The 26,128-nt window shown below is 38.4% G+C and overlaps 1 protein-coding gene across 1 annotated transcript in view; it reads right to left on the reverse strand.

Moving 5' to 3' along the window:
• LOC137938123 (uncharacterized) overlaps nucleotides 1-26,128 on the reverse strand; it is a 41,916-nt gene that overhangs the window by 1,000 nt on the left and 14,788 nt on the right. Inside the window, 31 exon segments of the mRNA XM_068783105.1 lie at nucleotides 52-454; nucleotides 720-998; nucleotides 1,251-1,682; nucleotides 1,775-2,260; nucleotides 2,520-2,810; nucleotides 2,897-3,157; nucleotides 3,921-5,222; nucleotides 6,382-6,826; nucleotides 7,290-7,696; nucleotides 8,378-8,734; nucleotides 8,820-9,080; nucleotides 9,170-9,823; nucleotides 9,949-10,170; nucleotides 10,320-10,541; nucleotides 10,674-10,823; nucleotides 16,036-16,402; nucleotides 16,781-17,003; nucleotides 17,085-17,244; nucleotides 17,246-17,344; nucleotides 17,454-17,667; nucleotides 17,669-17,787; nucleotides 18,190-19,191; nucleotides 19,275-20,507; nucleotides 20,582-20,662; nucleotides 20,665-20,816; nucleotides 22,221-22,302; nucleotides 22,765-22,833; nucleotides 23,743-23,802; nucleotides 23,985-24,047; nucleotides 24,175-24,270; nucleotides 24,549-24,657. Coding sequence (XP_068639206.1) covers nucleotides 52-454; nucleotides 720-998; nucleotides 1,251-1,682; nucleotides 1,775-2,260; nucleotides 2,520-2,810; nucleotides 2,897-3,157; nucleotides 3,921-5,222; nucleotides 6,382-6,826; nucleotides 7,290-7,696; nucleotides 8,378-8,734; nucleotides 8,820-9,080; nucleotides 9,170-9,823; nucleotides 9,949-10,170; nucleotides 10,320-10,541; nucleotides 10,674-10,823; nucleotides 16,036-16,402; nucleotides 16,781-17,003; nucleotides 17,085-17,244; nucleotides 17,246-17,344; nucleotides 17,454-17,667; nucleotides 17,669-17,787; nucleotides 18,190-19,191; nucleotides 19,275-20,507; nucleotides 20,582-20,662; nucleotides 20,665-20,816; nucleotides 22,221-22,302; nucleotides 22,765-22,833; nucleotides 23,743-23,802; nucleotides 23,985-24,047; nucleotides 24,175-24,270; nucleotides 24,549-24,657 — 10,301 coding nt within the window.

The raw sequence follows: 26,128 nt of genomic DNA on the forward strand, positions 1-26,128 counted from the left end.
AAAAAAGCCACAAGAAATCACACATAAGTTAACAACCAAATCATACATTACCTGGATGGAAATCAAGTTGGAATATTTTGCCGGTGTTTTTGGCAAACAGAATCTTATTAGGAGTCCTTCCTCCAATTTGTAGCATATATGACATAAAGCTAGAAAGGGCTAGCTGGATGGCAAACTGTTTTTTAAAAGCCCACAGATGATTGCCACTTGGAAGAGTCTTGTGCATATACTGGGAGAAAATGTTGTCACTAACAATGGTTGTTGTTATTTCAGTATAAGCTTGCTGACGAAGATCAACTATTGCTTCAGGTGAAATCTGACATGAGAAAGCTTGATTTACTTGTTCCTTGGAATGGGTGATTGGAAGGTCTGCTTCTCGATCATGCCTTGCACAGTTGATTTCATAAACCTCAAGAAAAGTGCAATACATCAAGTCATCTTCCACCAAGCGAACCTGGTCAATCAACCATTGTTAAAATCAAAAGAAAGTAATTATCCAACATAGAGTTAAAATTTCTTCCAAAAATACCACACTGAATAATTATAAGAGTTCATCTAAAGTGATTGTCTTCTTTTTTAAAATGTCGATCATCATATCTGGTGAAACTTAAACCCAAGACCTCACACTGAAACCCCCCAAGTGCATAAGCCCAATCCACAATGTGATCATCTTGTGAATCAATGATGAGTTATCTAAGCAAAAATATAAAAATCCTCACCTGAGACCAGACAGGGATGATTATGGGTGTGTGTATACATAAATGACGGCGTCTGGACTCCTTGTGTTTATCAAAAATCTTGTTCATCACACAAAATAGCTGAAGAATACGTTCATCACTTCTAGCATTGGGAGTTAATGAAGTTTGAACAATAAAATGGCGTTGGGATCCATCAGAACCAATGAGGGTGATTCTCCGATAACTGCTACCATGCCTTCGCACAATTGGAATATCAGCCCCAACCCTGTCTAACTTCACCATGTGATCAGGAGGAACTTCCTAAGAAGAGAAACATGTGAGCGTTATGACAAGAGTGATTTGCACGGTTAAAATTGTAAACATTCACAACTGTAGTTTTTTAACAATTCCAGATCATCATAATGCAAACATCCAGCAAATAGATGGTCTTGAGTGCAGACGAGATATCTACCACTGAACCTTATAGATTATAACAAGGTGGCAGGTTTATCATTCTTTTTACCTATATTAACCATGCATTAAGAAATTAAGCTAAATTTTATCCAGCCTGACCTGATCTATAAAATATTGCCCTGGAACCTCCACATCTACAGCATGGAAATCTCGCAACACCCTACTTTCTTCTTCTAATCTTAAAACTGCAGGAAATCTGTCCTCAACATTGCTCTGAAGGACATTCTTCCAGTGCTTCAATCGTTCTGTCAGTTCAGAAAGAGTAACAGGAAAAGTAGTTGCACTTTCTGGATCCAAGTCATGTTCAAAATCTTGCTTATATTCTCTCACAAAATCAACATGCTTGTTAACAGCATCAGGTGAAAAGCAAGCGCTACAAACACCAGCCAGCTCTTTCTTGAGAGATTGAGGAACCTCGGCTGTAGTGGCAGTTGGATAATTGTAACAACGATGAAGCAGAGCATTCACTACAGCCAGAAGTCTCTCCTCAGGCAGAGTAACAAACCTTTGACCAATTTCTGTCAGTAAAACCTGTGAAAAAGGAATGCAGACATCAATATACCAAACAAGAAATCATTAGATGGATATATCCATAATAAAGAACCAGTTATCATCATACTCACCTCAAGTTCACTAGCCAAATTCGTATGTTTACTTCTCAGTGTCTCCATTATATCTTTTGAAGCCTCAAATGCACTTGCAGCAGAAGCTACCAAACCAGCACCACAAGTCAGCCGTAATGAGGCTGGCCCACTTTCAGGAATGGCTGAAGAATTCTGAAGAGGTTGCTCATTGCCAGCATGCATATTGCTACCATCCATAGCCATTGACCTATCAGCCTCTTGTCCTTGGGAGTTTCCACCATCATGAAACCCACCAACACCACCTTGAGGTCCCTGATGTACTTGAGATTCAGATGGCACAGTACCGCCACCATGATTGGCACTCCTGGCATTTGAATCTGCTATGCCAAGCCCTGTACTTGCAGCACCTGATATATTTTGTTGTTGCATACGTTGCTGGGCCATTGCTAGATTCCTTCCAAGTTCAGACTTACTAGCAACATCTCTTTGTTCCAGAAAATATGTCTGCAGCCAGTGGTAAAGGGCCTGCAGGAATGGATTGGAATTCTCATTTTCAAAAACACCATACAGTCAACTTCTCAAGCTACCAAACAATCTTATAGAGCAGAGGACAATAATTTCCACAGCTCCAGTAGCAATATGATTACTGAACAGGGTGATGCTTAGGCCAAAAAATGACAGAATGCTCACCATTTCATACACAAGCGTAAGGCAATTTGGACCACAAATATAAATCATTCAATCCTTGAAATTGAAGTAAACAATCTATACAACTGATTGTTACCTGCGGAAAAACGGCAGCAATCTTTAACAGAACAAGTTTGGCATGAGGTGCCTCTGTTCTTTGCAAGGAAAGTAGCAATTGTGGTATCCAAGAAAGCCAAACCCAGTGAGGTATCTGATCCACATACTTATCAAATGCTCTTCCTACTGGTTCACTTGGAGTGTCAAAACTCAAAAGGTAAAGAACTTGAGCTAAATGGCTTCTAGAATTGGACACACCAAATTTGATGCCTTGAAGAAAGCAACTCACAGCATATTCCAACCATATTTCATCATGTGTTTCTTTATAAACCTGAGAAAAAATTCATGAAATCAACAAATAATAAGATTAAAAGACACAACAACTCAGCTGAACAAATTAATCAGTAGAGAAAGTACCAGGTCACAATAATTTCCCCAGCTTATCCATCCATTTGGCAATTGCTTAAAAACGTTTATGGCATTAGAATATTCTACATTAGCATTTTCACAGTCATTGAGCTTTAGCAGAAAATCTCCTTTGAGCCGAAAGATTTCTGCTTTGTGCTTGACAGAAAAATAATCCAGATTAGTGCTATTGATCAAGTTAAGACCACTGGTCAGCTCTCCCTTCATTTCAAGATAAGCCTTTGCCTGTTCTCTTATCTTCACAAACGCTTCCTACATGAAGACAAAAGCAAGCAGTGAAATACACAACATGTCAATATTATCAAAATAAATAAATAAATAAATAAATAATCAGAATCAATTTATAAAGTTCCTGTTGCAAAGAGGAGCATAGACATGTAGATTTTGTTGTGAAGATTGTAAGCAGACCTATCTTGAACGTTAGCAAGTATAAACATTTATATCTTATTTTGTTGTGAAGAATGTAAACAGATCTAGCTTGAGAAAATGCTTTTGGAATCAACAACACCAAACTGCATCAGCCATCTCCATCAAACTTCTATCTGGAAGAGAAGAAAATAGAAGAATTCAGAGAGTAACTGTACCCTATCAGATAGCAATGTTCCACTGGTCATGAGACTTTAACTTGATTGGACAAGGCTCCAGTAATGATGAAGACAATGATAACGGGTGAAGATTTTAAAAGAATGATTTCTTAATACTCCAGGTTAGTAAAGAATGGAGTTCAAGTCAGAGATAGACCTGCTGAGCAAGCCCAGCAATATCCACTCTTTGGTCAAATATCATGTAACCCTGACTAATGCTGTTGTAGTTGGATCCAGCTCAACCTTACTACACATTCCCAAAACTGGAAAGATTTTGAAGAGTTGATACATTTCATGTTTCTGGTACTGGAATAGAAGCAAAAATATTCTTAAGATGTAATTTAAAAGTTCATGATATGTTTTCCACCTGAGACAATAGCATTAATTTAGAATCATATGTATCATGTCACAAACATAAATCAATCAGTTACCTGCACTTCCATGGTTGAATGACCATACATTTTCTCCAGTATAGTAACACAAACATCATATAGTCCTTGCTTTCGAGCAATGGGGGCCAGCTTGTTCACGTTCCATGCTTTGTCACGAATTCCAAGGTGATGAAGTTGTGGGTTAGTGGAACCGAAGTCCTTGAAAGCCTCAATCACAGCATTATACATTTCATTTCTCCACTGTAACAAATCATACCAAACACACTTATTGTCCCACTCATTGGGGACTCTAAGTCTCCATGTTTCCAGGATGTCTTTGAGATCCATATAGCCACTGCCAAGAACTCCTGCAACAGAGTTCCCAGAATGTTGTTTGTTTCCGTTAGAAATATCAACCAGAACCCTTGTCGACTCCTGAACTTCAACTAGCAGTTGAAATTTCTGCAGAAGAAGTGTTCGGGATTGTACAGACAATTCAGGTAATTGCCACCACTGCTCTAGGGCAAGTTCAACTCCTTTCCCCGCTATATTTTCAGCATCAGCAACACCACTGATATTCCTATCATGAAGAGTCAAAAAGGCCTGTACTAGTTGAAGCTTTGGTGTCTCCTCTACCTGCTCTTTTGGGATAACATGCTCTTTCATATAAGCCCATTCAGGGATCTTCCAAAGACAGTCGAGCAGTATCTCATAATTTTCAACACTTTTTCCAAAATCTACCAAGACATCCCACTGACTAAGTTGATTTGCACAATATAACCACTGTTCCTCCCATAGGCACATTTCAGCTTTTGGGACGGTGTTATTGTAAGTACCTTGAGTTGCCTTAATCATTGCCTGATAAAAGAGGCTCTGGGCTCGCTGCCAGTAACCATGTTGAACCAGTGAGAGCCCTGCCCGCGTCTCTGCAGTAATTGATCTTTTCTTCCATAAACCACACCTCATATCCTCTTCATTAAGCAGACAATAAAGCTCAGCTAATGACTCGGAACACTTTGTCTCATTCACAAACAACATAACATGACTCTCTAGCAGAGCAAGGGCAGTATGCCATGCATTATAGGTCTTTCCAATATACTTAATAAGCTCACTAGGCATACGAGGTTGGGGATGGCTCAAATGCAGGCCTTCCAGGAGGGCTTGCACAACATTTGGCCTATTTGCCTGCTGTTTCTTGTGATAGTCTTTTGATAGGAGTGCTATCATTGGCTTAGCAAGAGCTATCTGTTCTTCCTTCTGCAACGTAACCCAGACAATGGGAAAAACTAAGACCCATATGTGATATGCAACATTAGCATCTATATGAGCCAACTCCCTCAGAGGAACCACAAGATCTGTCACCTATGGAGGAAAAGATAATATCTTTTATCCACCAAAATAGAGAACAAAAGAAATAATTGCCAAAAATGAGACATAAAATAGGCATCATTAAAGAGTAGAGCCTTTTCTATTAAAAATTTAAGGAATGGATTTGGGAATACTATTAAACGGATAACACATTTGCAGCATTATTTGAAACAGTGAAAGGCGTCATACCCCCGAAACCAAATGAAGACTCCTAGTTATAGGTCCTAATGGAGCCAACGTCTCAAATTTACAGGTGATGCAAAATGACATTGATCCAGATAGAATAATTTTCTCTGTTCTTCTTTTCTTCCTAGAGTAGCTGAATTGATTATGTAAGCAAGAAAAAAACCAAGAATTAGCCCCTTCTGCCAACTAACCAAGAGGGACACAGTGAAAGAGAACAAGGAGAAGAGGGGTGATCATAAACAAAGGACTGACAATTATACCCTTCTTCTCCTATATATCAGCAGTACACTACACAGACCTAGAAAAATCAGGTCCAAGGCATACCACGGGAAGCATAATGTTCTTGGAATGACAAAAACAGATGCTGGTTGACAACAAAAGAGAAGCAGTGAAAAATTCATAATGAAATGACCCAAGTAGTCAGAAAACACTCCAAAGGGTAAGGTAAGTATGGAGTTAATGGGGATACTGCTAAAATCATCAATTTAAAAGAATAAGATCTTAAACTGGCATGCAACTTTACCAACATGTTTAGTGATTCTGTTAGTGCAATATTACCTACAAGCTTAGAGACTATTTTAGGTTTTTATGAGGCAAACGTCCTAAGTAATTTCCAAAATCATGGAGACCTTCCCCCCCCCCCTCCCTTTTTTTTTTTTTTTTTTTTTTTTTTGGGGAAATGAGACCTTGTTCCCCTTACTCATAATATGGAAAAAACCCATTAAAAAAAACCATTAGGTAAAGCATTGTGCTCAACAGGAGAACAGAAGCCTGCATAATTTGTGGGAAAGCTTGCAATCGCCATCAAGATGATAGGAAGACCAGCTAAAAGATTAATAGAGACCTACTGTATGACAATAAGAGTCCCAATAAACTCACCCATAAAGTGCCTTGAACTAGATTGTTCTAAAGCAACCATTGCCATCAGGAGGAGAACAAAACTCAACCGCAACTCAAAGATACTAACCTGAAACTTGCTCGTCTCATTCAAAAACTGTGAATGTTTAGAGACAAGTGTCTCAAAAGTTAGGGGGTTCCCTTGTGAATCTTCAGGTCTATCAGAAGATTGCTGCAGCAGCTGCTGCTGTTGCAACACAGGAAACTCAGGAAGAGATCCTGATGCCATAAGCGGTGGAACTCGTGCAGAATTTGGAGCTAGTGTAATGGGTACATTCTCAACCAAGATAGCCAGAAGAAGATCAAGCCCTTGTTTCAACCAGAAGACATCACTGAGAGCTTCCCAGTCCTGAATTTGAATGATATACTGAAGCCTCGCAAACAATGTCTTTCCCAGTGATTCATGATACAACGAGAAAAACTTCTGCCTAATTTCAGGATCTTTTGCTCTTAAACCAAGCATGAATTGCCTTTCTACTTTCTGGAACACCTCTTGTCGTATTGATGGAGGATATCTATGAAAAAGACAAATTATTAATGTGAGATATATAATAACCATAGCAAAGCTTAACTGGACAAAGTGATAAAGATATTCCAACAGTTGCCACTTCTGCTTACAACCAAAGCCGCTACTCGAACCCTCCACTGAATGCATGTGATGGCTTAAAAATTTTTAAGTGTTTGCACGACCCTAACATCTAAGATGCCAAGAATAAGCTAAAAGATTTGGTCATGAGCTGTATTGTTATTGACCTCGAAGTTGGAATCATCCAACAAGCAACATTCAGTGCCCTATCCCTCGATAGTGGAACTCAAAACGGCATAAGATAAACATATTTGAGTGCTCACTTATAATAGTGCATGAGGCATCAGTACATTGATTAGCAATGAACATGTAACAACATTAATATTTTCCTTAGGCAAACTGGTGTCAAATCAGACTGGACAAAGAATAAATGAAAGAAAAGGGTCACATACTTGCTTGAGTCGGCACAGATACCAAGAAGGTGAAGATACTTTACATCCCATTCTTCCAGAGTACCAGGCGAGAAGCTTTGCCTGTCAACCTGAGAGAGCTTCTGTAGATAAGAAATTATCTCCTTCTGATTAAGCGTGATAGTTGATGCACCAGAAGCATTTTGCCTAAAGTCATCTTCAATCCACCACTTCACTACATCAAGGATGCATAAAAGCACACTTGGATCAGTACCCTTCTCAGAAAGCAGTCCATGAAGAATTTGGCCCAGAATTCGCTTGCACTCAGGAATAAGCATGACCCTCTCACTGATAAGCTTTAAAACTGATTTCAAATTTGATGTCACCAATCCAATGTCAGTTACTGCACGTGAAGAACTGACTGCAGAATCTGGATCTGATCTCTGGCCCTGAATTTAAGAATTGGTATCCAATGGCAAGTCAGATTTAAAATAAAATGATAAGTAGCTGAAACCGTAAAAGAATAATAATTAGTACACTATTGGGCATAATCAAGAACCTGAAAGATATGGAAAAAAATCACTGCAAGAAGAGAACTGAGGCTGCGGTTCACTAATACAGGATCACATTCTGAGTAAGTGGCATAACCAGATACATGCAGTAGATGGGTTTAAGGAAAACCAAAATCATAACCAAGTCAAATAAAGACTATAAATTCCCTTGACTCAGAATATTTCCGTAGAAGCTAGCCTGTTTCTAATTAATTAATGACATTAAATGTTCGATTTCATTGAACTACAATCTATCCCTTTTTATTTCTTTTTAAAAAATGTGGACGTAAAAATAACCCATACATAAAGAATATCTGAAAGAAGAAAAGTCATGAACACTGTGAGTCTGAGTTTTTTGCTATAACAGCATCATGGAATACCTAGACATCAAGAACAGGAGTATAATTTATGATCATGGCCTTTCATTGCTTTAAGTTTCATTACTGGTTAAAAGAAGCATATATTTGGTATTCTACTTAGCAACAAGCACTGGTCCTGGTTACTCTATAAATTCTTCTCTCTTGAAGAGTCTGTAATTTGATGTGCAAGGACAAAGAGTTGGAATTAGCCAGGGCATACTTGTCTGATCTGAGAAACGACAGATGATCCCATATCCCGTGAGAGGCGTTGAAAGACACGAACCAGAGAAGGAACAAAAGGATCAATGAAGTCCTTCTGCACCTCAGTCAAAGTCTTCACCATAAAGACTGCAAAGCTAACCATCGAATTAGCAGAGCTAACTTCAAGTAATATTTGATGTGCTGTTACTGCTGCCAAATGCTTCTGTATTAGGTCCTCAACTCTCTGAAATAACATCTTCACTTCTTGTGGGGTATTAGCAGCTTCTACGGGAAAAGCTGTGAAAACCATCTTCAATAATGAGCAAAGTGACTTCCCAGCATCCAATATTTTACTGTTGAAGCAGGGCTCCAGTATCTGTAAACAGCCAATTTCAATCAAATGAGCATATATGCAATTTAGAAAAGGTCACCTGTTTTTTTGAGGAAGGAGAAAAACTTACTTGAGAAATCTGATTAATGTTGTTCCGAATAAATAGATGTGGCTGTTTCTCCAAGACCTTGTTCATGACATCTAGACCCTGTGCAAGAGCTGTTGCAGGATCTTTTGATTGAGAAGGCTGAGGACTGCTAAGCAATTTCTCCCAATAGTTGAACTTGACATTGGCATAAGGCCACACCTCTAAAGCTTGAGATAGTATCTCCAGTGTTTGCTTGTACATTGAGGTTGCTTCTTTATCCTTTGGCTCTATAACCAGCGCTACCTAAGTTTTGACAACAAAGTCATTATTGGAGATAAAGGAACCTGAATCAGCTTGAGTCAAAACAAAAAAACAAAAAAAAGGATTCTCACTCTGATTAGAAAATTTATAATCATTTCTTCCATAGCAGCATTGGGTTTGTACTCTTCATCATGTGGTTGTCCAGCTGATCCAGGAGTTCCAATATTTGGAATTGAGGCCCCACCAGGTGACATGACACAAAGGGATTGGAGACCAGGCACCTGCTTACTTAGATCCTCAGAGAATGCAGAACTATCTCGTGGTCTCTTTGAATCAACTACACCAGCAGAGCTTGTGGTTGGCCCATCACCACTGTGATTATGACCAGTCTCATTATCAGGTGGGATCACTTTCATTTCGTTCTGCCTTTGCCTCTCCCAAGCAACCACAAGCCCAGAAAGTTCAATGGCAAGACGCCTATTTTCTGCAGTAGTGTTGAAAGGCAATCCAAGGCGACTGAGAGAATTCACCATCTGAGGAACAAACTGAGCCCTGCAACTATAAAAAAGATCTGAATGCCTAACAATGAGCTGGAAAATGTGAATCAAGTTAGGAACTGAGTGCCCCTCTTCAACCAGAATCTTTTTGGTGTAACGAATCCAAATAGGCATACGGAAGTCTCCAACAGGTAACCTCCGTGGTAGTGCAGGCATTAATATATCAAGAGCCTGTTTGACCAGCATCTTATTTTCTGGTTGGCAAGTACTCAGAAGAGCAACAAAAACCTGCAGCACAAAATAAAGTTCTAGCACATGTTCAGAAAGTACTTAAACACATGGCATCTAAATGAAGGATTTGCCACAAGAAAAATACTTAGAAGTAAATGGTTAAGCAAACTCGTACTACATACCTGAAGTATGTTTTTTTCTGGAGCTTGATAGGCCTCTAGAAAGTGGCAAACATTGACAAATGCCCACTGTTTACTAGCACTATCTTCACGTTTGAGATGGTACCAACCAAATTTTATAAGCTCCTTACGGTGGTGAACAAGTTCATTCTGTAAATATTTAAGAAGCAGAGTTGCGAGCTGCAAAAGTTCAATCCTCAAAGGCTCATCATATTCTGCACTAACCTAAAAAACAGAGAGATATCAGTTTCATGTAACCAATTTTTTTATAAAGTAATGCACCTCACAGACTCACAAACATGAAAGAGTGTAGTTACAAAAAACAACAAAATGAACAAGTAAACATGAAAGGGACTAATAAGGAGAAAAACCACCTCTTCTGGAGGATCAAGAAGCTTGTCCACAATTGTTTTTACAATACTTTGATCAACCACCTCCCAACTTTGCTCATTCTGAAAAGCATGTGCTAGCATAGGAAGGATAAGCATTTGCATGGCAACAACCAAATGATCATGACCTAATTGTTTTGTTTGAAAAAGATGCAGAAAATGCATAAGAAGGGCTTTCTTCATACCCGGAGCGTAACCTTCAGCAACCTGAAACAGAGAGATGGAGATATCACCAACCAAACAAGAGAACAGAGGCACTGCTCTTAGAAAACATTTAAGAAATATCATGAAACAAAACGAAATAATAAAAAAAGCAGGATTTTAAGAAGTTCAATATACCTCAATGACATAAAACTCCTTCAAAAAAGTATAATCAATACGAGAGTGGACCAAGAAAATAGACAACATATCAAACAAAACGCTGACTTCTGAGTTATCATGCCTTAAGTAGTTCAGGAAGCATTTGACCAGCCATTTGCTTTCTTTTACCTGCATTGTCACATATAACATAAAAGTAGAGAACTAGTCATTGTGCAATCTTAACTCATTACAAGTGTTAGAAAGTAGTATAAGGAGCAATTTGGTCTTTTCACATGGTCTGTTTACCAGTGTGGGAACTATCTTGCTCAGCATGTTTAGACAGCTCTATGGTCCAATTTGTATGTAATTTAGAGGTGTAGATTGGAAGTTATAAGTAGTTAAGTGTAATAGTGGGTGGGTATATATGTCATTGTACCTCAGACTCACTTCAGTGAATAAAAGGCATCAGGGGTCAAATTCTGATCCCTAATGAGAGCTCCTCTCTGTCTATCTTCCAGCATCTTCTTGTTCTTTTTTTCTCTTCCTCTCCTCTCTCAATCTTTTATATCTCACTTCTTAACATGGTAACAGAGCAGTAGGGTCCTGATTTCGAGCCTGTGAAGTGATTCTCCTTCCTTCTTTGAACCCAGTACCTCCTCAGAAAAGGGGATTTCAAATTTGGATAATGACTGAGCATCAAGGTATGAGTTTTTTGAGTTCTTTTTCTGCCATAACCCTATGGTTGATGGTTGCTACTGCTTATTGAGCAGTTTTATATATACTTAAGAGCCCAAAAAGAGGTTTTTTTATCTCGGATTGACACCATCTATCATGTGCGCATACTCCATAAAATGACCGGTGCTTGCATCATTCTTTGGTATGTTTGACATCAGCCATTTTATGCCTCTTTTTTGCTGATTTACGGCTGAATTTACATATATTTCATACTTAATGTATGTTATTGATGTCCACAAACATCTTTGATCAAAGCTGAGTTTTGTGAAGTAGGGCCCAAGTAGTTTGCACAGGCATCTTGTTTTTGTGAAGCTTCTAGTTGGTTGTTTTGGCTGCTATTTGTGTTTATGGCTGATTCTGGTGAAATAATCACCCCCTCAAGGGAATTTGAAGGTTTTGAGGGTAAATATACGACTTTGATAACCACAAAAAAACTGCATAGATAGAACTACCTTAGTTGGTCCAAATCAATTCGTATTTATCTAAAAGAGAAAAAGAAGTCAAAGTTTATTAGGGATGATCCACCAATTCCTCTTATTGATGATTGTTCAATGATTTTCTATCCTTCTAATTATGTGTTTCCAAGAAAGAGTCATTGGTGCTATCTCAGGAAATATTGCTACATGGCTCCACTCTCGGAAAACCTTCTCCCCCTTCTCAGGAACTGTCTTGCCCATCTCCATACGTCTTCGAAGCCCCAAGTTATTTCTAAGTGGACCCTGCCGCCTGCCGATGTCCTCAAATTAAACTTTGATGGTTCCTCTTTCGGCAACCCTGGTTTAGCTGGTTTTGGTGAAGTGGTTCGTGACTTTCTTGGGAACCAGATCGTCTCCTTCGCCAGCCCTCTCGGTATTGCAGATTCCACGAGGGTTGAGCTCCACGGCCTGCTTAATGGGCTCTGTGCTTTCCGCGATCACTGCATCAGACTCATTCTCATCGAGGGAGATTCTAAGGTGGTGATTGGCTGGTGTGAGCATTCCCCAACGCCTCCATGACATCATTGGGACACGGTTTTTGAAATTATGAAAATTGTCAGCTTATTTGACTGTTTTTTGTCTCACATCTTGAGATCAGCAAATTCCGTGGCCGATGTTTTGGCCAAGCAAGGAGCTTCCTTGCAATCTCTTGTTGTTAGGGGATAGCTCCTTTTTTTTCTCTAGTTCTATTAAAAAAATAACCTTTCATAAAAATAAAAAAAGATCTTAAGACGAGGGGGATGATTGGTTCCACACGAGAAAGAGGCAAACAATATCACCTGGAAGGCCATCCACAATCTCCTTCACCTACTCTTCATGCTGCAATTTCACCCTTCCAATGGCACTTACGCTTAGGACATCTTTCCCCAGTGAAGTTGGTTCAATTATTTTCTGCTTTTCCTTTTAAGTTTGTCATTTCAATGTGACTCATGTCAACTAGGCAAGCATCATCGGACTATGTTTCCCTTATACCAAACAAAGAGTAGTTTGTTTGAGGTTGTTCATTCAAATGTATGAGGACCATTTCTTATGTTTAGTATCTTTGATTACAAGTATTTTATTTCGTTTATTGATGCCTTTAGTTGTATTACTTGAGAGTCTCTCCTACAGGAGAATTCAAAAGTATTTGATTTATTTCAAAACTTTTATAATGAAATCAAAACCCAGTTTGATGCTTCTCTTCGTATTTTTTGTACTAACAATGGATTGGAATTTATGAATGAAAATTTTGATAACTTTATCAGAATCATGACATCATTCACCAGTTGTCATGTGTCTTTACTCCACAACAAAATGGAGTAACTGAATGTAAAAATCGTCATCTCTTATAAGTTGCATGCACGATGCTTATCCATATGAATGTTCCAAGTCATATTGGAGTGATGTAGTACTTACTACATATTTCCTTATCAACGAGATGCCCTCTTCAGTTCTTGGGGGTAAAATTTCTACCCAAATGCCCATCTGCTACTTTGTTTCCCCTATCCCCTTACATTTTTGGGTGCATCTATTTTTCCCATTTATTTGGTTTTTCTATAGATAAATTGTCTCCTCGTACAGTCAAATCTATGTTTCTGGAATACTCTTGAACACATAAGGGATACAAATGTTTTTGCCCCTCCACTACGATGTATCGGTTGATTTGGTATTTTTAAGATGTTCCTTTCTTCTCTTCATCTACTTCGGATGTTACTCCGCCTTTCATAGGTTTAGGTCTTGTTGCTCCCACTCCTATGGAAGATGTTCCTAGACAATCACAAGTTATTACTACAGAAGGCAAACCGCTCAGCATCAAGCCAAAGCTCCCTCTCTCTTACCTGTTCCAATAACCTATTCGCCAATAGATCCAAAGGTAACTGATTTACATCTCCCTATTGCTCTTCATACAGGTATCCATATGTCTATTTATCAGTTGTTGTCCAATTATGTGGCTTTTGATTCCTTGTCTAATTAGTACAAACAGTTTGCTTTGTTTTTGTCTTCCTACACCATTCTTTCTTCTGTGCAGTATGCTCTCGTATCTCCTCAGTGGAAGCAGGCTAAGGATGTTAAGATGGAAGCTTTACGTGATAGAGGTACATGAGTTTTGTGTGATACACCTCTAAGTGCTACAGTTGTAGGATGTCGTTGGGTATACACTATGAGATACAGAGTAAATGGTTCCATTAAGAGATATAAAGCTCGCTTAGTTGCGAAGGAGTATACTTGAACTTACGACATTGATGTTTTCAAGACTTTCTCACTAGTATCCAAGTTGACTTCTATCCGTATTTTGGTGATTATTGCAATTAACTAGAGTTGGCCACTCTTTCAACTAGATATTAAAAATATCTTCTTATATGGTGATTTAAAAGACAAGGTCTATATGGAACAACATCCTAGGTATGTTGCTCAAAGGGAGACCAGAAAGATGTGCAAACTAAAGAAGGCAATATATGGACTTAAAACAGAGCCCTATGCATGGATTGAGAAGTTCAACCAGGTAATCATGTCCTTTGATGTCTCGAGGAGCCATTGTGATCACTCTCTCTTTGTTATGAAGTTGTCATCTCGGATGGTGGTACTACTAGTGTATGTTGATAATACTATTTTATCAGGAAGTGATATGAAGGGCATTGAAGAGGTAAAGGAGTACCTTGCTAAACATTTTCAGACCAAAGATATGGGTTCCTTAAAAATACTTTCTTGGAATTGAAGTTGCTAGAAGCAAGGCAGGGCTTGTATTAACACAGAGGAAGTATGTTGCATATATGTTACAGGAATATGGTCTGTAAGGTGCAAAACCAATGGAGACACCCATGGAAGTTGGTCAAGATCTTCATGATGAAAGTTGTTTTGAACTCAAGGACAAAACAATATATCATAGACTATTAGGAAAATTGATTTATGCCACAATCATCCATCCTGATACATCTTTTTCTGCAAGTGTGATCAACCAATTTATGGAGTGTCCACACCAGATACATTTAGAGGCTGCATAGAGAATATTAAGGTATTTAAAAAAGTCGCCTAGAAAGGGGTTGTTCTTTAAACCTCTTGGTCATTTGAATATAGAAGCTTTTTTAGATGCAGATTATGCTTGCTGAAAACTTGATAAAAAATCCCCAATATCTATTGTGTGTTTGTAAGAGGAATTTGATAAGTTGGAAAAGCAAGAAGCAAAATGTTATGGCTCATTCTAGTGCAGAAGTTGAGCATAGAGCTATGACTCATACAGTCAGTGAGTTAATGTGGGTGAGATCAGTTATCCAAGAGTTAAAACTTGCAAGTTGTTAAACCTAAGACCATGTATTGTGATAATCAGGCACGTATATTCATTGCAGGGAATCCAATGTTTCATTAGAAGACCAAACATATAGAAATTGACTGCCACTTTATTCGAGATGTAGTAATGTGGAAAGAAGTTGTTACCCCAGTAATCAACTTAGTGATAGGTTTACTAAAGCATTGAGTAAATGTGAATTTGGGGGCATTTTGTAAAAAATAGGGGCTTCTAGACATGCTCCAACTTGAGGGAGTGTAAAAAAAGAAGTATAAGGGCAGTTTCTTTTTACATGGTCAGTATTAATAGATGTCTCAATGGTCTAATGTGTATATAATGGAAAGGTGTAGATTGGGAGTTATAAGTAGTTAAGTGTAAGAAGGATATATGTGTCATTGTACCTCAAACTCACTTTAGTGAATAAACGGTATCAGGGGTTGAATTCTGATCTCTAACAAGAGCTTCTCTGGCTCTCTTCTAGCATCTTCTTCTTCCTTTTTGCTCTTTCTCTCTTCTCTCAATCTTCCATATCACATTTCTTAAAAATAACATTAGGAATCGAGCAGTAGAGGTTATATTCGGAATTCCTCTTATCTCTCCATCTAATCTTCTTCTCTCTTTCAGTTTTCATCCTCTCCTCTGCACTACTCTGTAAATAAACAACCAGTGCCTTCTTCCTCTCTATTGTAGATAAACACACAATCTGAGACCCTAAAATTGCAACACTTTGAGAAAATAAAAACTACTCCCATTTAAAATAAAAAACTTTTTATCTTGCTTTATAGGTCACAATTTAAGATGCCAAAGTTCAGCCTACATGACCTTTTGAAGAATGATTCATCCATGCTAGTATTTCACATGATCGCCTAAGGAAAAATGTAAGCAGTAGGCTAATCTAGTTAACCCCCTATAAGCAAGTGAAACTTACCTGCACCAAGCTCAACTCCTGTTCATTTTGTAATCGAGCAAGTCTTGCTGGTAATTTCCAAACCATTACCAATCTATCAAAGACAACACAGTTCTGGTGCAGCCAATCAGGCATCAATTTAAGCGCAAGGCCCTGAAAATATGAATCTGAGTTGGTGCTTGAATTACTAGAAGGTGTCTTGGGCAAATTGTCGGTTTGAATTGCAGCAGCCCCTTCATCAACCATTGAAGAAGGGACAGATGGGTTTACAGACCCTTCTGAATGTGGAAAAAATTGTGGGAAAGCACTAGAGAGTATCTTTTGAGGTGACTTTGCCAGTTCATCTCCCAAGGGTTGACCAGCATCAGAGCAAATTATGTACATAAATCTGAAACAAAAATTCTTTACTCGTAACAAAAAGAGAGAAAACTAGATCAAAAGAGAGACTATGAAGGAAAAGAAAGAGAATAAAAAGAGGAAGAATGGACCAAGAAAGAAAGAAGGAAAGAGTAAAATGGTTGTCAAAATTTTTAACCTGACTATTGGCCACCTCGGCCATAGAGTTGTATCTTCATTTTATGGCTTAATACATTTTGCCATTCAAAAAAAAAAAAAAAAAACTGTTTGACCCCTTTATTTGATATAATCTTGAAATAAGTTTATAACACAAAATTGTTAAAATCAAAGAGGAAACCCACTTTGACTGGATTAAACCAGAAAATAAGATTATAAATGCAATTTATAATAAAGCATCAACATTTCTTACCGCCTGAAATATCCTGGTTGGTTCAACCGAGCCAGAAAATAATCTACTGCATCAGCTGCATACTTATTCAAGAACTTTGTTAATGGAAGATGATAAGGGCTGTTAATTTCACTATAAAACTGTCCTGGGGGTAAAGCCCCCTCCAAATCCATTGCTAGTGTCACAAGGTCATCTAAAAACCTTCCAGCTGCTGGAGGAAGCAAATGGAAAAGTTCGATAATGGCTGCACAGAAGAAAATACTTGAATGAACATATTACTTAGAGAAAGTATCAACAGCCAAAAGAAGCAAATATACCAATGTACCAGCAGCAATTTTTGGCTCTTCACCGGGCTTCCAAGACTTCTGGCATTGTGCAAGCTTTTCAGGTTCTAGCCATTTCTTCAGGTGTTCCAATAACTTTGTCCCCAGGGTAACATTAAACCAGTTCGATAGAAGTTCAAGCAACCGGGCTAAACCTTGGAGAAAGGGGCATGGTGAGACTTTTAGTATGCGCCAAATTGACCAAAATAGGTCTTAGACTGGTCTGAAGAAGATCTTTAGGCAACTTCTGTTGTTGTATCACCTGAAAACAGTTTTTATGAAGTTAATTCAACTGCCTCTGAAGCATGAGCATGAAAAGAACAATAACTTGACAAGAAACCACTGAAGCTGAAGAAGTAATAATTGCAAACCTGTCGGAGTCCCTCCTTTGCAACTGCAACAATTTCAGGAGCTCGACAAGTCAAAGACTTGAAAAACATAGAAATTATCTTTGCACGGAGTTCAGAATGATTTGGTGTTTTCAGATCTTGCCAAGCCATTGCTGTACATAGCAATTCTATACATACAATCCGAACCTTATTAAGTGTGGTGGCAACTTTGGGATTCATAAACTTCACAACCCACAGTCTCATCAGCCTCAGCAATCTGGACTGCTTCTTGGAAGAAACTTACTAGCTCTTGTGTTAGCCGAAGAAGAGGAGGTCGCAAAGCCAAACAGTAGTTCAAGGCTGTCACAATCCCAACCTAAATATGGCACAACATGATTATGATATCCAATTTCTCATATAAAGGGACTATTGAAAACGTCTAATATACTCAACTATTTATTATTTTCTTGCTTCTAGGGAAAATGGACTGATGAAATAACCCACCGGAACCTCAGTTGAAAACGAGAGAGAGAGAGAGATAGAAGGCTAAACATGTCCTATGATCATTGACAGACAACCTCCACTTGCAATGAACAGTAAATCACAACACAGACAAGATAAATGGTGTTGCAAGTGATATGCACACATTTGTGCCACCATTCGACATTTTTCAGATTTCCTTTCCAAGGAAATATTTATCAGTATTCGTAACACAAAAAAAAAAAAAAAAAAAAAATCCTACTCAACATGCATACAGACACACACATGGAAGTCTTACCTGTTGCTCAACATTTTTGGATCGAAGAGGCCTCATAATAAGTGGTTGAAGCAAAGGCTGATACAAAGGCTCAAGCAACTCGGAAACCTCACTCCCAGTCCTACTAGCCAAAAGTGCTAGACAGGACTGCACATTTTTTCGGACTACAATGGAAGCATTTGGATTGAATAACTCTGAAGTAAGAAAATCTACTACTCCCTGAAAGCTTTGCCTGCGAGGTTCACTATTTGCTTCATCAACGTTATTAACAACTCGAAGAACTTGGGTAAGTACTTGACTTGTTTCTTCTTGTTCTTTATTTGCATGCAAGGGGAGCCTCTTCAGAACATAAATTAACCCACGAACAATTCTGACCTGAAAAATGCATAATGTTTCCACTGTGACCTTACCGACCAATGCACCAAGTCCCATGACACCGCCCATTTGAGCCTGCCATGTACTTCCATAGCAGCAATGAATAAGACGAGGCAAAAGCTATTCAAATATAGGGATTCGAACTCCAGGTGGAGGTGAATAGACGGGATTGACGGATGGACTAGAAACAATCGTTGAAGTAGTGGGACCACCTCTTGATGTTAGAGTACCAGTGTGTTTTGCACGAGCAAGGAACAGAAGCGCTTCAGCAAACACATTTAAAGCATTAAGAGCAGCCTTGGCATGAAGGCGGTTCTCATCAGCAAGCACATCCGCCAATGCATCCAGAAATATCAGTGGATCCAATTCCTTCAGATTAGAACATGTATTAGTTCTAGATCTGGAAGTCACGCTGTTGGCCGATGCTAGCATGGATCCCACCTGTGACACACTTGCAATGGATGGATTGCCAGAAGAGTAATCTACATGAAAAATCATGGCAAAATGATGACAGACGTTGACAACAAACTCATTATTCAGTTCCTGGAAATCCAGTTCTGCATTAGCAGCAATTATGGTCATCCACAGAATTTTGAAAACAGATTTCTCAGCCAAGAGTTGGGTCTTCGTCTTTACTCCCAAGTCAACCTGCCAACAATAAATGCATTAATCAAACCTAAATTTATCAAAGACTTTGATGAAGATAATGGAGATAAAAGCTCTAAACCAACCTTCATGTCAGATGTCTCTGTCCGACGTCTGGAGGGATCCACTGAAGAAACCAACAAACTGCCCAAAAGACCAGGTGACACTCCATCACCTGTTACATTTCCTCGCAAATTTAGAAGAGATGATAAACAGACTCGTAGGAATTTTAGCGCCTGCTTTCTGTAGAAGGGATCCATGCTGCCACAGTTATGCCTAACTGCAGCTACAGCAAGATGAATAGAACGATCTAGTGGTACCAAAAATGGATTTGATGGCTCAAAAGTAAGAATCAAACGGAGCCCATGCTCAGGATTCTCTTTGCACTCAAGTGCAAGAGGCTCCTTGAGAAACTTTCTATTTTGACCACCCAACTTACCTAGCAACTACAAAGCTTTTGCACCCCAAGGATATGGGGCTGGCCTCAGGTGAGACCACAAAGCCAAAATCACCTCTGACATAACATTTGCCATACTGGGTTCCAAGAAATCAAGATTCAGACTGTCAATCCAAAATTCAAGGGTCCTTAAACCCAAGCTCACAAGGCCATCACTTCCCTTCAGGGCAAAAACCAAAGGTTTCATAAGGCGAGGCAGGTGAGGTAGCAAAGAGCTTAAACGAGCAGGTAAGGTCAGGCAGAGCTCAAGAACAAGGTCCCGCATATCTTCACCAGTTGGCCCTTCTACCATAGCTAACAGCATATTAATACAAGGCTGCAGTGTTGGGATCAATTCTCGCAAAAGAATTTGAAGCCTACCACCATTAAGAGAACGGAACATGGTGCGAAGAAGCTGCATATAACCAAGTGGTGTCTCAACTTCAGTAGCATTTTTCATACAAATTTCCATGATAACAGGCACATGAGGCTGCAAAGTTCGTTCACAATCTGCAGGTGCCTTGGCAACTGCAACAAATAAGAACCGGAAAAGCTGCAACACAAGTTTGGCTGGTGGGGTATCTGGATTCTTCAAGAGATCAAGCTTGCTGCCGACCAAGAAATTGACCAACACATCAGCAAAAGGCCGAAGTACTTTCGGAGACTGGAGAAGCATAGAGAATATATGAAGCAACTGAGTATTATTAATCATGCACTCAAAGAGTTCTGGCATACACAAGGAGAACATGTCCATAAGATCTTGAGGCTCCATTACGGCAAGAATCTGAGAAAAAAGGTGCAGCATTTCCCTCTCCTCATCTTTTGCTTTAAAAAGTGCTAAGCAGTGAACTCCACTTTTAAGGATGCCAGATGCTTTCCGAACCTAACAGAAGATGAACCAGATGATAAGTTCAAAATCCCAACAACAAAAATGACACTCACACATATGAACAGTACCTCATCCTCTCTCATTCCTTTGAATACTTGTGGAGGTTGTGCATTAGATGATGCATTAACAGGAACTTGTGGATGGACCCCCCATGTGATGAAGATGAAACCTGAACCAGAGGAGGTGACCCATGAGAAGGAGAAGGTGACACCTGCATCTGTGAAAGTGCTGAACTAGAAGACTGTGGAACCTGCGCTCGTGGTAAATGCGCATGAGTAATGCTCCAAATTAATGTCTTCATTCCTGCAGAAAAGAAGTCCTTCACCATCATTTCACTTAAGCAGGAGACAAGAGGTAGTTGTGAGTTACCAACAAGAACATATTCTTCAAACTACAGATAAAACAAGTAACAAACTGGCCAGATGAACAAGATGACAGTTATAGTTGGGCTTGTTCCTCAAAAAATAATTAGAAGTTAGGTGGCCTTTTCAACTATTAAGCTCAGGATACAAGCCAATGTGAAACAGTTTTCTTCAACAACATCCCAACAACTAGACATCCAGACTTTTATTCACCAACAATGCCTAATGTCCAAAGCCTAAAGATATGAACCAGTGCAAGACATGGAGGTCATACATAGGAACCACAGAGAACATACAGGTAAATCATAAAACAGAAGTAAACACCTAGATTTGCTTAAGTATCAAGCTGATGTTTGGACTATTCCTCCAAAATGATGATTCCTTTCTTCTTTTGAAGGTAGATCTGTAAGACCAAGTACAAAGGAATGTGTGGATCTAAGATAGCGAATGCTCAAGGCATATGACCGGTGATAAAAGGAAGTTTGTGGTAATACCAAAATATGGAGATCTTACGTTTGGAAACAATAGCAAAGGTACCATAAGAAGCATTGGAAATATAGGTACTTCTGACTCTTTCGTTTCAGATATATATTATGTTAAAGGGTTAAAACATAACTTGTTTAGCATAAATTCTTCAGCATAAGGTTAAAACATAACTTGTTTAGCATAAAACATACACATAAACCTAAAACAGAAGCAAACACCAAGATTTGTTTAATTACCAAGCTGAAGTTGGGACTATTCCACCAAAATGGCTACCAGAAAGTAAGAGGTATTTATTCAACCAATAAGGTCAAGATCATGAAAGTCCAAACTGAAGTTGGACTATTCCATCAGAAAAGCATCCACAGACCAGGCAACCAACCCATCAAGTGGAGTCCATGCACAGGTCTTTCAGAAGGATGATGGTATGTTGACTAGAAAGTTGGCAAATATCTTTAGATATAAAAAGCTGTCATCCCATCAATCTTTTTAATTCTCTTTGCTGTTCAGAGAAAATTTCACGTGCAAGGCAACTTTGTCTCATTACTTAAAGAGTAATCCAATCTATAGTTCATGATATACATTACAAAAAGGAAGAGCATCAAAACAAGACATCAACTTATTTCAGAAATAGCATCTGAGAGTCTAATTTCCAAAAAAAAAAAAAAAAGTGTCATCAATCTAGTAAAGAATAGAAGGTGACTTCCTTTTTAAGTATAAAAGAGATAACAAACCTGCTCCAACAACATGGGCCACAACTTGAATGAGAAATTTTGCACCCTTAACATCCAATTACAAAATTTTCCAAAAGCAATAAAAAAAATTAAATGCATAGTTAAAAATTAAAGGTATTATAAATAACCCATGACCAAATTCTTAATCAGATGTTTACAGTCATTAACTTCCTTTGAGTGCTCTACTGGGACCTGCAAATTGAGAACTGCCTGCAACAAAATTTGCAAAGTTCAGAACACGGAAAATCACACTTTTTTCATGATTTTAGTGATTACTGTGGAATAAACTGAAGCAGACAAATAGATTGTGTCTATATGATGACAACAAATATATATTGTCGTTTTATTCGATTTGACTGCAGACAACACTTTCTAAGAGAGACATACATCGAAGCATGACATTCTTATGCTTTCCTGTCCATCCATCTGGTGGACCGACAGAGGGTAATACTCATTCATGAATGGCTCAGATCATGACTTTTCATGCAAAAAAGGTTTTCATTACGCCAGTAGAATGTAATTATGCTTAATACATATATTAAGTGACTCAGATCATGCCAATTCTCTCTACCCTCTATCTCTCCCTCCCCCACTTGTATCAACAAGCATCCACTTTAACTTCAAAACGAAAGAAGAGGAAAACTGACAAATTAGTTAAGCTTATGGCAGGACCTGGACAGGCAGCTCAAGTTTAGCTCGAAGTGTAGAACAATCTTTTTCGTCCTCTCCTTCTTCCAGTAGCTATTTTGCATGCAGTAACAATTGTAAGAGCATTAATAATATCAAACAAGTGAATGTGCATCAGTAGTACTATACCTAAAACCACTTTGAAAATAAGATTTTTAGCGAGAAAAAGGTGAAAAAAATTTGTATTTGCAAATATCATGTTTCATGAAATCAGCCCCAAATATCCGGAAGTACAATTATTAACATGATTTCACCATTAATGCTAGTCGCCATACACATTTTTGCAGTTTAAACCTACATTACATTTTCTATTACTGCCTTTTTTTTATAAAGATGTATTTATATTAACAAGAGAGAATTTACAAAGCTACTGCATATTTTTTGGCTTCTCCCTATCTGTTTTACATTTATAATTTTTTATCCCTGGAATAATAAAGTTTGTCACGGTTGAAAAACAAACTATAAAGATGAACAACTATAGAACAAATTATAGCCAAGTGAGAGTCTCTTTCCAATATCCACTTCAAGCGTCATATGAGAACAAATGCAGCAGTTACCTATACTACCTTTTATATCTTCAACTATAACACTATCAGAACTGGTTTCCTGTTAAATGATTCAGTAAGCTACTCTACACATTTTCCCATCTATTTAGCAGGTTAAGATACGAGTCCTTTTATTATTGTTATTATTATGAAGAGAATGAGAAGTAGTTTTCCCCCATTGGACTATGTGCAAGAATGAGAAATAACAACTAGCTACAGGTGAAGGATAACATTTAACCAAAACCACACCAACTATTTAGATACAAGTGCATGAGATGACTGTAAGCATAAAATTGTCCAAATCCCTCATTAAGAATATTTATGATATAGAATAAATCTCATTTGAATATATACAACAAATCTCATAAAAAAATATAATGATAATACTTGCAAATAAAAATCCTGATTCAGGTGGTACCTGAGGAATGGTACGCTTGAAAGTTCCAAACTTCCCAACAAAGGCATCCAAAATCTTCCCCTACCGAAAACCACAAAGAAAGAGATCTCACTCAAGATTAACGTACAAAAGAAATAAAGCAACAATGCCTCATAGAACAAGCAGTAAACATAGTAAAATAAAGGGGGCCAAGTAGAAGCATGGTAGATCCGAAAATCATGACCAAAATAAAACACATAAGGTTAGTCAAGTAAGACCCTTACCAATAAAATCCTTGCTTCATCCATGGCTACTTGATCAACACTTTTCTCAAAAATAGGCTCCACCTAAGAAGCAAGAAAAATAATTCAAGTATAAAGCATAGGACATAAGGGGAAACAAAAACATTCACCACCAACTGAAGTATTCAAAGGTTTTTTGCACTCTCAGGAGCACAGAGGATATGTTCCAAACCAGATTTAACATGAGGCGAGCACAAGTAGTGTGGATGCTCAGACAAAGTGATGAATCATGCAAGTTTCTCGAGAACAAGTAAATAATCCTAGACAACTGCAGCAAGCAAACACGACATTAGAATCAACATAATTCAGAGCATATTCAAGAGAAAAGAGATTCTTAAATCAAGCAAAAGAAAATTAAAGTAACAACATATACAAGTGAAATAAAACACCTAATATATCTCTAATATATCTCATGACAAAGACGACTCTCATACCCTCAACCCTACATCAAAAAATAAAATAAAATCTAAATTGGAGATGAATATAAAATAAGGGATAGCTGAAAAATGCCACAACAAGCCCCTAGAAATGAAATGGAATGAAAACCTGCAAGAGGGAAAGGTCCCCCCGAACATGATGAACAATCTCTGCAAGAAGGCTGTATGCCAATGGTCTCAATGAATCAAAACATGCTCGGCCAGTTCCCACCAAAACCCTGAGAAATATTAAAACATCTTAGTTTAATGGACATTGGAAAGGGATATCAGTACTTATCACTTGACAACAAATTTGTTTTCTACACTATAAAAAGGAAAAAGAGAGAAACAATAATAAATAACTTGGTTTTCTTCACTTCTGACATTAATGCAAGGAATTGTATGACCTCAACTCTATTATTCAAACATGTTCAAATCCACCAAAAAGCAAAGAAAGATTACCATACAGTTGGTAAAGTGTAACAATAAGTATTCTAGAAAATGCTAGGAGACATAAAACTGGTGAGTCAAGATGCTTTCCATGTATCCTTCCATTGGACATGGTCAAGTTAAAGGCATCACATGTAACCAGTAGGCATCATACCCTCTCAATCTGAATTTGTCTTGGAGAGAGAATGAGATTTACTTTCTATTGCGTATATGTGACCCTCCAAAGATAAAATTCTTCATGTGGAGCGCCTGTCAAGGCAAGATTCTCTCGGCAGACGTACTTAGAAGAAGAGGTCATCCCTCGATTGACCCCATGTGCCCATTTTGCAACTCTGACGCTGAAACCACAAGCCACATTTTACTTCAATGCATATTCTCTTGGAAGTTGTGGACCCTCATTCTTAGTAAGTTTGGGTTACAATTCTGCATGGCGGCTGATCTACTCTCGTTCAGTAAGTCGCTCACTGGTACCCCTCTGCCTAGCCTCAGAAAAATGATGATCTCTGCTTGTGTTAGTTTCATCCCGTGAGGCCTTTGGAATGAGCGCAATAGAAGACGATTTGATGCAAAATGTGAATCTACAGATCAGGTTGCAGATCGAGTGGTGAGTCATATATCTACTTGGCTTCTAACTAAGAAAATCTTCTCTTCTTTGGGCACCCCTATCCGTGAAAACTGGAGAAATTTGGCTATCATGCATTATGGGACAAAGATCCCGGTTTTGCAAGAATGGACTCCTCCTGAACCCGGTTACCTTAAGTTAAACTTTGATGGCTCGTCTCTTAGTAATCCTGGGATTTCTGGTTTCGGAGGAGTTATTTCAGACCATTCCGACAATCAGTTTTTCTCTTATGCCGGCCCTCTGGACATATCCTACTCTACGTCTGCAAAACTACATGGCCTCCTCTCTGGTCTCCTCATCTTCAAAAACAAATGTAGCGATCCTCTTCATATCGGAGGAGACTCAAAAGTGGTTATTGGATGGTGTGAGAGTGCTTCCCCTCCCTCGTGGCAGCATTGGGATGCCTTTCGGGAAATTTTAGAAATTACCTCAATTGTTTCTTGTATTTGGACTCACATTCCGAGATCCGCTAATTCGGCAGCAGATATGCTACCCTACAATCGCTAGTTGTAAGGGATTTGCTCCCCCAAATTTTGTAATCTTCTCTCGTTTTTTTTTTTTTTTAGAGGATGTGTGAATGTATTTAAAAGAAAAATTACAAACCTTGAAACTAAAAAGACATTTCCTCCACAACAAGA

Source organism: Aristolochia californica, unplaced genomic scaffold (genome assembly GCF_029961685.1).
Source record: "Aristolochia californica isolate CCGP_79_NKW_82.1479 unplaced genomic scaffold, dmAriCali1.0.hap1 SCAF_8, whole genome shotgun sequence".
NCBI lineage: Eukaryota > Viridiplantae > Streptophyta > Magnoliopsida > Piperales > Aristolochiaceae > Aristolochia > Aristolochia californica.